Below are 11,422 nucleotides of genomic sequence, written 5' to 3'. Positions count from 1 at the left end.
GAGGATTTTGTATTGGAGAGCACAAGCCACAGGGAAAGTGGGGAAAGGAGGGAGAGCATCAGATCTTACCTGGCAGATGTCGAGTGAGCGGCCCGAGCGGAACCGAGCCCGGGCAGGGCCCCGTCCCGCACCCGGCACAGTCGGAGCACAAGCAGCAGCGCCCGGCCCGGAGCGGCTCCTCCGGCCCGCGGCGATGCAGCCCCGCTCATTCCGCGGGGACGCGGCGGGCGAGAGCCCCGGGGGTGCGGGCACGGGGTCCGGGTCCCGCTCTGCGCACGGTGGCCTTGGGGGTACCGGGGCTGAGGGGGCTCCGCATCCCCGCGGGGGCCGGGCCGGGAGCGCCCCGGGGACCGCCGCGCTCGCAGCGCCGCTCCGGGCCCGCCAGGGGGCGCCGCGCTCGCAGCGCCGCTCCGGGCCCGCCAGGGGGCGCCGCGCTCGCAGCGCCGCTCCGGGCCCGCCAGGGGGCGCCGCGCTCGCAGCGCCGCTCCGGGCCCGCCAGGGGGCGCCGCGCTCGCAGCGCCGCTCCGGGCCCGCCAGGGGGCGCCGCGCTCGCAGCGCCGCTCCGGGCCCGCCAGGGGGCGCCGCGCTCGCAGCGCCGCTCCGGGCCCGCCAGGGGGCGCCGCGCTCGCAGCGCCGCTCCGGGCCCGCCAGGGGGCGCCGCGCGGGCCGGCGGCGCTGAGGGAGCGGCGGGGCCGGAGGGGTCCCGGGGTCCCGGGGCCGTCTCGGGCGGTCCTCGCGCCCCGCCCGATTCCAGCCGCGATCCAGCGCCTGCTCCAGGAATGCGCCGCCCTCCTGCCAGGCCCGGCACCGGCACAGCCCCGGCTCCCCACGGCAGCAGCGGGACCTGCTCGAAGCACCGGCAGGGCTCCAGCCCCTCTTCGGCCGCAGCCAGAGCAGCAGTGCTGGGCTTCGCCCCAGCGACTATTCTGGAGCGGCTCCTCCTTCCCGTGGCGATGCTTGTCTCAATCCCTACCCAAATCCCACCCCGGTCTTGCGACTCTAGGAACGCAGCCCACTCTACCCGGGACCCCCAGCAGACACCGGTAGGACCCGGAACCGAATCCCCAGGCCCGGGTCCCGTTCCCGGCCCCACCTCAGCGCCTCGAGCCCCGCGCAGCACCGGGAGCAGCCCCCGGTCTGGGGCTCCGCACGGCGCTCCAGCGGGGGCCCCACCCCATCCCGGGATGAGCATCCGCCGCACAAAGCGGAGCGGGCGCGGATCCGCCGGGATTTACGGGCGCGGGCGGGGCGGGGCCGGCTCAGGTGTGAGGGGCGGGGCCGGCTCAGGTGCGCGGGGCCCCAGCGCGGCTGCGCGGGGCGGGGCCGAGAGGATTTAAACCCCGGGAATGGGCGCTGGCGCCATTTGCCCCCTCGACGCTCGGAGGGGAAGGTTGCGTCCGCGCGGGGTCCATATCTTTTTATTTGTTTCTTTTCTTTTATGCTTATTTTTGCTTCTTTTTCTCAATACCTCGCCTCTCTCCCTCCCTTCCTCCCCTCCCCCACCCCCTGCACCCTCCCCCCCCCCCTCCCTCTCCCCCCTAGCCCTTCCCTCCCTCCCCCCCAAACCGCTCCCTCCCGGGCCGGTCCCCCCTACCCTTCCTATCCCCCTGCACACCCCAACCCTGCCCTACCCCTCCTTCCTCCACGCTTCCTTCCCTCCCCAGCCCGGCTCCCACCTGCCCCCTCATCCTCCTTCCCTTCCCCCCAATTCCTCCTCATCTACCCTCAATCCTCCCTCTCCTTCCTTCATCCTTCATCCTCCTCCATCTCCCCCTGTTTTTTCCTCCTCTTCACCTTGACCCCCCCCCACCTGTGTTCCATCCTGGTCCTCCATTCTCCGCCCGTCCTGCCCCCGCCACCCCACTGCCCCTGCTCCCCTCCCTGCTCCCCTGCACACCCCGAGCCCCCCACCTGCCCTCCATCCTTGACCCACCCCGACCACCCCCTCTGTCCCCCTGTCCCCGTCCTCTGTCCCCTCTCCCTCTTTCCCCCGCAGCCGCGGGGCTCGGGGCGCCGCACAATAAAGCCCAGAGGGCCGGAGCGGCGCCCCCGCTGTCCCTGGAGCCCCCACACGGGGCCGGACCCGCTCGGCGGGACCCCCCATTGCAGTGCAAAGCACGGCCCGACAGCGCCGGGGTTCCGGCTGTCCCTACATCACACTGGGGGGCCCCGGAGGGAGGGGGAAGTTGGGGGGGGTGGGGGGGTGTTAGGAAGGGCCCCCTCATCAGGAGGGGGTCCCGGGGGGGAGGGGGGGTTGGGGTGGGGGGGGGGGGGGTAGGGGTAGGGCCCCCTCCGGAGGAGGGGGTCCCTGGGAGGGGGGCGGGGCGGAGGGGGCACTCCCCCTCCAGGCCCCGCCCCCTCCCCCGGGGCCCCTCCTCCGGACGGGGCTCGGCCCGGCCCCCTCCCCGGGACCCCCTCCTGCGGACCGGGGCCCGGGGGGAGGGAGGGGGCGGGTGGGGTGGGGGGACAGAAGGGGAGGGTCCGCTTGTCTGTCCCGTGGTCTCTATGTGTGTTCGCGCTGCAGAGTGATGTGATGACCCCCCTCTGCTTCCCCCCACCCCTCCCCCCCGGGACCCCCTCCTGAGGAGGGGGCCCTTCCTAACACCCCCCCACCCCCCCCAACTTCCCCCTCCCTCCGGGGCCCCCCAGTGTGATGTAGGGACAGCCGGAACCCCGGCGCTGTCGGGCCGTGCTTTGCACTGCAATGGGGGGTCCCGCCGAGCGGGTCCGGCCCCGTGTGGGGGCTCCAGGGACAGCGGGGGCGCCGCTCCGGCCCTCTGGGCTTTATTGTGCGGCGCCCCGAGCCCCGCGGCTGCGGGGGAAAGAGGGAGAGGGAAGGAGAGGGGAGGACGGGGAGAGAGGAGAGATGGAGGAGATGAGGAGGGTGAGGAGGGGTGGGGAGGGGGATGGCGGTACGGAGGAAAGCAGGAGGAGAAGGGAAAGGCCAGGAGGGAAGAGAAGGAACGTGGACAGAGGAGGGAGAGAATGGGAATAGAAGGGATTAACCGGGTAGGGACAGGAGAGGAAGGTGTGGAGGTTTGGGAAGAAAGGCGAGGAGGGTTTGGGGGAGAGAGGGAGGAGGGGGAAAGGGAGAGAAAGCAGGGGAGTACGGGGAGAAGGAAGGAGGGGTAGAGGGGGAGACAGGAGGGGAGGCCGAAGCCCCCGCGCCCCACCTGAGGACGGCGGACACGGAGCCGGCGCCCGCACCGAGCTCTGAGTGAGCAAATGGCGGCGGAGGCGATTCCCGAGGATTAAATCACCTCGGCCCCGCCCCGCGCAGCCGCGCTGGGGCCCCGCGCACCTGAGCCGGGCCCTCCCCGCGCACCTGTGTCGGGCTCGGCCCCGCCCCTGGAACCGCCCCCGGGCCCCGCCCCGGGCCCCGCCTCACGGAGCCCCGGCCCCGCCCCGGGCCCCGCCCCTGGCCCCACCCCGGGCCCCGCCTCACGGAGCCCCGCCCTGCCCGCGCTGGGGGCGGGGCCATCGCTCGCGGCCTCGCCCCTCTCACCTGGGCCGGGCCCGTCCCTCACGGCTGGGCCGAACCGGGGCTGCTCCCGGCCCTGGCACCGGGGCTTCGGGCCCGTGTCCGCTGGGGGGCCCGGGGCGGGATTGGGGCCGGCATGGGGACCGGCCTCGCCGCGGGCGGGAGGAGCCGCTCCGGGACGGGCGCTGGGGCGGAGCCCGGCGCTGCCGCTCCTGCTCCGGTTCCGCCACGGCCCCGGTCCCCGCAGCGCCGGAGAAATAATTTCGGAAATTTTTATCCAGCGTACGCAGATAATTCTCCTAGAGAAACCCCAAACATAAAGGCTATGGAGTCGAGGCAGGTGGGAGGGGCGGGCGATGTTCTGCTTTAAATTAAAACTCATCGGGAAAAATCCATCTGTGGAACAGCTCATTTCCTCTCCCGGACTGGCTTCTGTGTGATCGGCTGCGATTCCAGTGTTCGCATGGCATTTCCAGCCTGTGGGACTCCAATGGAATGCCAGGTGCTGAGCACGAGAGAGCACAGTGGGAAATGTCTCTGGATCAGGCAGTGTCCCAAAGGTCTGGCACTGCCCAGCGTTCCTGGCTGGAATTTGGGGATCCCAGCACAGCCCCTCCATAGTGTCCCTGTGAACCTGGCACTGCCCAGCGTTCCTGGCTGGAATTTGGGCACAGCCCCTCCATAGTGTCCCTGTGAACCTGGCACTGCCCAGCGTTCCTGGCCAGGGATTGGGGGTTCCAGCACAGCCCTCCCAGCACATCCCGCTGCTTCCTCAAGTCCCTTTAACCAGGATCCTTTTTTGGGGTGGGAGCACCCAAACCCAGCAGATTTGGCTTTCACCAATTTTGGGGGATCTCCCCTCTCCTCAAGCAGTTCCTGCTGCCAAAACCCAGCCTGAGGCTCAGCTCCCCATCCCCTCAATCTCTCCAAGGAATTGCACTTGGATTTCCCAATCCAGCCGGGCAGCAATGCTGTTCTCCTCGCTGTGTAACTTAACTGCAGTAATTGCTTAAGAAATAATTAAAATAAATGCAAAGAATGAAGAGACAATAAAGAACTGCCAGCTCCAACCAAGGGCTGCTCAAGCCCCTTCTCAATGATCAGCTTTAATTAATCAATGCAAATGAACCAATTAAGATCACATCAAGATCACATTATTCTTTTTAATCAAGTTCTAGAGAAAAACTGCAGAATAGGAAAGAACCTTTTTAACCCCAAAACTCTTCTGGGAGATCCACCGGGCAGGGCTGCACTGCACCCCAAACTGAGGAGAACTGGGAGCAAAGACAAACCCAGACTGAGATTCCTGGGAGATTGGTGCAGCTTCTGCCAGCCAGAACATTCCTTGGTCTGAACACACACCTGTGAATCCCAGGAATCTGGGACACCATCAAGAGCTTTTTTATTAAAAGCAGATTTCCACAGAGAATTTACAGAATACAGAAAATTAAATGCAAAGGAACAGCTCCCCCAGCCCAGCAGGCTGCAGCATCCAAAAGAAAATGAACAGAAAGATGATGGATTGGGACCATCACCAATCCCAAATCCCTGGTGTGGAATATCACTCTGCGTTGGTTTATAATTCACCGCTTCTCTTAGTGGACAAACCCTTCAGCTTTGCTCCAATTCACCGAGTTCCCAACTGTGGCCACCAAGATTCTGCTGCACCACAGTGGGATCCAGGGAAACACGCAGGGTATGCTGCTCTGGGAATGTTGCTGAGGAAGCACATGGCCCTAACCTGTGCCTGCAGCCAAGGGAATCTCTTCCCAACAGCCGTGGCTGAGCTCGGCGTGTCCTGACGCTTCCCAGGCTGACACGGCACAGCTTCCTCTGCTCGCTGCCTTGGGAAGTATCCCTAAGGTGCCACCAGGAAAGGAGCCTCTTACAGACACAGAGTCTTGGGATACAGGGCAAGAAAAGGAGTTTTCAGTCTTTAGCATCTCCCACTCCGTCGGCATTGATAGCAAACATGGCTTCGGCCTCGGGAAGACACGGAGAGTCGTAGATTTTACAGATCCTGGTCTCACCTCGGCCTTTCCGCAGGTACAGCCTGACAGGAGGGGGAAGGAAACAGGTCAGGATGGACTCCCAGAAAATCATACTAATCCAGAAAGGAGTAAACAGAGCTGTAGGAGCTGCCCGAGATGTTAATTTCCTCGTGGACTTGAAGGCCCAGAGTGGCGCTGAGCTGAAGCACAGGCTGGGCCTGCCATGGACAGACTGCAAACCCCAGAAGTAAAAGCCACTTGGCCAATTCCAAAAAACATTCCCAGCCCAGGCTTGTGGGATATGACCATCTCTTGTCTCACCTGGTGGTGGAAGCATGAGCAATGATATTGCCTCCGATGGGCTTTTTGGGATCTGCAGCGAACATGGCAGCTCCGTCTACCTGTGCCACCACCTGGTTCGTGATGACAACGGCCACGCCAAACTGCAGGAGAAACAACCCAAACCCAATTATTTCCCACAATCAGAACAGAAAAGCAGGGAAAAGGACACAGGGGCACTCCTGGTGTCCATAACTGTGGGATCCAGCCTCTCCAAACCAATGGGAGCAGAGGTGGAGATAAAGCCCTTGGGACCTTTCCCACCTCAGCAGTGGGAGAAGCCTTGGGTGGATGAACTGACCAAATCCCCCATTCACATCTCACTGTGCCACTGGCATAGGAGGTAAAGCTGGCAAGGAGGGAGAAGTGGGGGTAAGCTGTTTTTTTAAGAGCTTATTTTACTTCTCATTACCCTACTCTGATTTTGTTAGTAATGATGTCACTTCAAATCCCTAAGGTGAGCCTGTTTATCCCTTGCTGCTAATTGAAGAGTGTTTTTTTCCAGTCCTTACCTTAACTCACAAACCCTTCATTACATTTTCTCTCCTCTGTCCAGCTGTAGAGGAGGGTGAGTGAGCAGCTCTCGTGGGTGCCTGGTGTTTGTTTGGCCAGCACCAGCCCAGGCCATGAAGCCCAGAGGACGCTCACCTCGTCGGCCAGGCGCAGCAGCATCCGCAGGAACCTGGCCAGGTGCATCTGCCTGGCGGAGAGCTCGCCCCTTCCCGAGTAGTCCGTGCGGTACAGGGCCGTGGCGCTGTCCACGATCAGCAGCGCGTACCTGCAAAGGGCAGGCAGGGCTCTGAGTCCTGCTTCCAATGCCAAGCTGCCTGCACAGCTCTCCTGCCAGCGTGGAAATCATCAGCACTGTTTCTAACCACAGCTCTAAACTGAGCTTCCAACTTGCTCCCTCAGGCTGGCACTGAGGATCCCTGAATTCCCTGTGTTTGTGCAGCCACATCAGCTGGAGGCAGCTGCTGCCACCCAGAATTCCAGCAGCAAGATGCGCTGCTGACAGCTGACTGCCCATGGAGCGAGCTGGCTCCCTGCAGAAACCAAAGGCTAATCCCAAGTGGGAGCAAAATCCCTGAAATCAGTGTAATTACCGTGACTCAGCCATCATGGCTGAGGCCTGGTACAGCAGCTGGGTCTGGTGGTCGGTGTTAAAGCCCCGAGCATAGGCCACGTTGTCCAGGACATCGCTGCCAGACAGGCCATACCTGCAAAACCAAGGAAAATAAAGGGATGAACCTTGAGTGACAACTTCATCCATAGCAGTTGGATAGGAACTTTGCCAAAAGACTGGAAGAAAAACTCTCATCCCTGGCAGAGATAAAAGCAGATGGAAAAAATGCAACCTGTGGTGATGAAAAGAGAATGGAATGATTGGAACCACTTGAAATGGATAAGAAGAAATGGCTTCATGTCATACCAGAGGAGGTTTAGGCTGGATATTGGGAAGTCTCTTAGAGGAAAGGCTGTCCAGCCCTGGCAGTGGAGGCTCCATCCCTGGAGGGATCTAAAGCCATGAGTATGTGGCACTTGGGGACATGTGGTGGCCTCCGAAGCAGCAGGGAATGGTTGTGCACAGGGATCTCCCAGGGCTCCTCCAACCTGAACAATTCCCTGATTCCAAGGACACTCTGGACATGGCCTGCACAGACACACACCTGTGCCTACTGCAAACATCATTTCACTTCCTCTCCTTTGTTTGGCTGCTAAATATTCCCTGGTGACAAGGAACATGGGAGCAGTCCTTGCTGCGGGAGAAGCCAGCAGGATTAAATCAAATTCCCTTCAGAAAGAGCAAACAGGATCCAGCCAGTCCTGTCCCCAGCTGCTTGGGAAGCTCCCAGTCCCTTCCAGTAGCAAAAGACAGGGAAACCACTTCATGCCAAGGGACAATGACACGAGAGCTCTGGGGAGCGACCGGCGTGCACAGGAGAGGAATGGCAACACTAGAGCTTTCCAAAGGGAACACCTGCCAAATCAACCTCCAGGACCTGTGGAAAACATTTTCCAGCTGAGTTGTGAGTCCATCTATTGCTGTCTCCCACCCACTGACCTTTCAGCCACGGCCAGGAGCCGCTCTGGACGGAAGGTCCCCTCTGTGTCGATGTACATGGCCTTGCCCTCACCGCCACCGCGGTCTATGGGGAGCTAAAGGAGAAGGAAAGGAAGGAACAGGGAATAAAGCATCCATAAATACAGCAGATACTGCCACATGCCCTCACTGAGCTCATACAATAAATAACATCCCAAGTTATTGTGGTTAAAGTCCCATTTAGCTGGGAAAAGTGAAAGATCCCTGATCCCCATCGCTGCTGACACCTTCCTTTTGTAGTCCCTGTCACCCTGGAGTGCCAGCACAAGGGGGAATGCCTTCCCACTAACACAGGGCAGGATAAATGAGATATTGGGAAGAAATTCTTCCCTGGGAGGGTGCTGAGGCCCTGGCACAGGTTGCCCAGAGAAGCTGTGGCTGCCCCTGGATCCCTGGAAGTGTCCAAGGCCAGGCTGGATGGGGCTTGGAGCAAGCTGGAATAGTGGAAGGTGTCCCTGCCAAAGGAGCTGGATGGGCTTTAAGGTCCCTTCCCACCCAAACCATTCCAGCACTCCATGACTCTACACAAGATGACAGGTGCTCAGCTTTGAGATGGGAAGTTCAGGGAGTCAACTCAATGATCAAATTAAGTCCAAGCCTCTAATATTTTAGGGAATAGAAACCTCTAGACAGCAATAAACACTTTGAAAGTCAAAGGAAGTGCCCATATTAGCAAATATCCCAAGGCTGTGGGGTCTGAATATTGGATTGTAATGAGGTGAACCCCCCACCTGACAGGTGACAGCCAGGGTGTGACACAGCTGCGTCTTCCCAGTACGGAACTCCCCGAATAATTCTGTTATGGACCCTGTTTCTATTCCTCCTGAAGGGAAAATAACAATAATAATTATTAATAAAAATCAAAAGGTCACATGCCACATGTATGATCTATTTATCTATGGATCTATCTCACACTTAAAATATTACATTTACAGAGACTCAGTTAAACACTGAATCTGGCTGAAAGTTTCACAGCTAAGAGGGAAAATTGCTTGTCATCGTGAGGTTTGTTCATGCTGTGGTTAAGAAGTTCATGGGTGTTTTTGAAAATTCTGAAGAGCTGAAATTACTTGTTCTCATTTTCAGATTACCAGAGGAATGGGGAGATGGTGATGCCGTTTTTGTTTTTGTTTTCCCTAAATGCATCATGGACTTAAATAAACCAGAAACATCCAAAAATGGACAGCTCTGGATCTTGCATCATGACTTAAAAGGACTAAAAGCTATTTCTGCAGCTTCTAAAACAAAAGTAATTATTCAAGAGCAATCCTAGAGGTTTTTCATCCAACCAGGACTTGCCTTACATGGTTCATGGGAAAACCCCATCCCAATAAGTGAGGTTAAGCAGGGAAGAGAAATAATAAAATGCTGACCTTGGAGCAGCTTATCCAGCTCTTTGGAGCCAGTGGTGATCTGGATGATCTCCGACCGCCGCTGGTGGAATTCTGTGGCCGTGGTGAAGCCCATGGGAACCAGTTTGGCTGCCTCAGCCTGAGGGAAAACCCAGTTGAGCAGTGCCAGAGGAGTTAAAGCCATTTGTTAATCCCCCAGTAATTAATATTTTCTGCCTTGTGGAGAGGTGCCTGTATCATTAATTAATATTTTCTGCCTTGTGGAGAGGTGCCTGTATCATTCCATGCACATTTCATAGACCTTGCACTAGTTGGTACCTCTGAACAGAACTGAAATTCTGCTCCAAGAAAATCTCCAACATCCCTTTTGTGTGTTTTATGGAAATATCCTCCCCTTGTCCCCACCTTGCTCAGTTCAGTCCGGTCCTGGTGCGTTTTGTCTTTTTCCATCACAAGTCATGTCAGACCTCTAATCACCCCTTACTGCCCTTTGGACACCTTCCAAGTTCACCACAACACTTTCAGCCAGCAGAAATAAACCTGTGGAATATCTTTGGTTAAGGTTCCAGGGCATCCTTACCAAGATTTTGTCGGCTTTGGCTTCGCTGATGCCTTTAATGTTCAGCAGCTCCTTCTTTGGAGCATAAGCCACGGCCTCCACTGTGTGAAACCCAGCTTCTTCCAGCTTCTTCACATCATTGGCATTTATGCCACATTGCTGGGAAAGAGAGAGGGAGGGAGAGAGGAAAAATTACACCTGTTGGTATTTTTGGGTATTTCTGAGTTTTTGTTTGGTTGGATTTTTTTAACAGAACACAAGTAAGATTTTAGTAACAAAGTTTTCAGTTTCACCTTGCTTTTAAAGAAAAAAGATTCAGGTTGGGTATTAGTAAGCAATTCTTCCTTGGTGAGGTGGTGAGGCCCTGGTGGAGAGCCTGGAAGTGCTCAAGTCCAGGATGGATGGGGCTGGGAACAGCCTGGGGTAGTGAAAAGTGTCCCTGCCCATGGCAGGGGATGGAATGGAATGAGCTTTTAAGGCTCCTTCCAACCCAAACCATCACAGGATTCCATTCTAGGAAAAAGAGCAGTGAGTGCATCTATGGAAAGATGCAAAGAGAAACTGCCAAAATTTCCTCCAGAGGTAACTCCTCACCTACCTCCAACCTGGATATGAGCTGTGGCCCAAAGCTCTCCTCCTCTGCCGAGGTGTCTGCACTGGTCTCCAGCTGCATCTGCATGGCCATGGCAGCGAGGGACCAGGACAGCCCCTGGAAGGAACCAGACTTGTCAGTGCTCTCTTTTAGCAGTAAGTTATGTGGGCACATAAATCAGAATCATTGAGTTCTTAAAGCTGGAAAAGCCCTCTGAACTGGCCCCTGATGTTGGGGCTGGGCTGTGCCCCAGAGCTTGCCCTCGGGGCTACCACAAACATCTTGGAAAGGGCTGGAAGACCCTGCAGAGGATCTGCAGCACGCCTGGGATTGCTGAGCAGGATGGCAGGCAGGAGCTGTCATGGGAAACTGAAGGATACAAGGGAATTCACACACCTGGGATATAACACACAATTTGAATCTAATAATAACAGGACAAGCGGGAATGGATTCAAACTGACAGAGGGGAAATTTACATTGAAAACCGGGAAGAAATTCTTCCCTGCGAGGGCGCTGAGGCTTTGGCACAGAAAAGCGGTGGCTGTTCCTGGAAGTGACCAAGGCCAGGCTGGACGGGGCTTGGAGCAACCTGGGACAGCGGAAGGTGTCGCTGTACATGGCAGAGGGTGGAATTCACGGCCATTCCGGCATTCCACGATCCCAACTTTACCGGGGGCCCGGCCAGCAGCACCTCCCAGGTGCCGCCCGCCGGCGATGCGGGGCTGCCCGGACCCCCCAGGCCGTGTCCCCTCACCGTGCTCAGCCCCAGCCCTTTGTTTGCCGCCCCCATGGCTGCCCACAGCTGACGGCCTGCCCAGCCCCGCCGCCAACGCCCTCTGGCTCCCGCACCGGGCAGGCGCCGGGGGTCCGGCTGCCCCGGGCCTGTCCGCCCGCCTCAGCTCAGCTCATCCCATCGCACCCCGTGCCCGCTCCCATCCCCATTCCCGTCCCCGTTCCCGTCCCTCACCGCGGCCCCGCTCCGGCCGTTCGGGCGCTCCCGCCGCCGC

At 58.7% G+C, this 11,422-nt stretch overlaps 1 protein-coding gene across 1 annotated transcript; it reads right to left on the bottom strand.

The window, feature by feature from the left end:
• Nucleotides 1–4,859: 4,859 nt before the first annotated feature.
• On the bottom strand, nucleotides 4,860–11,422 carry RAD51 (RAD51 recombinase). Its single transcript, XM_059474228.1, has 10 exons — nucleotides 11,383–11,422; nucleotides 10,422–10,532; nucleotides 9,845–9,982; nucleotides 9,286–9,403; nucleotides 8,644–8,735; nucleotides 7,874–7,968; nucleotides 6,915–7,028; nucleotides 6,460–6,589; nucleotides 5,794–5,915; nucleotides 4,860–5,534 (listed from the first exon to the last, which is right to left on the bottom strand). The coding sequence occupies exons 2-10, from the start codon at nucleotides 10,506–10,508 to the stop codon at nucleotides 5,411–5,413; spliced, it is 1,020 nt and encodes a 339-aa protein (XP_059330211.1). The 5' UTR covers nucleotides 10,509–10,532; nucleotides 11,383–11,422; the 3' UTR covers nucleotides 4,860–5,410.

Source organism: Ammospiza nelsoni, chromosome 6 (genome assembly GCF_027579445.1).
Source record: "Ammospiza nelsoni isolate bAmmNel1 chromosome 6, bAmmNel1.pri, whole genome shotgun sequence".
In the NCBI taxonomy this organism is placed as follows: Eukaryota; Metazoa; Chordata; class Aves; order Passeriformes; family Passerellidae; genus Ammospiza; species Ammospiza nelsoni.
Note: the sequence above shows the minus strand (reverse complement) of the source record. Positions and strands in the feature narration are given on the sequence as shown.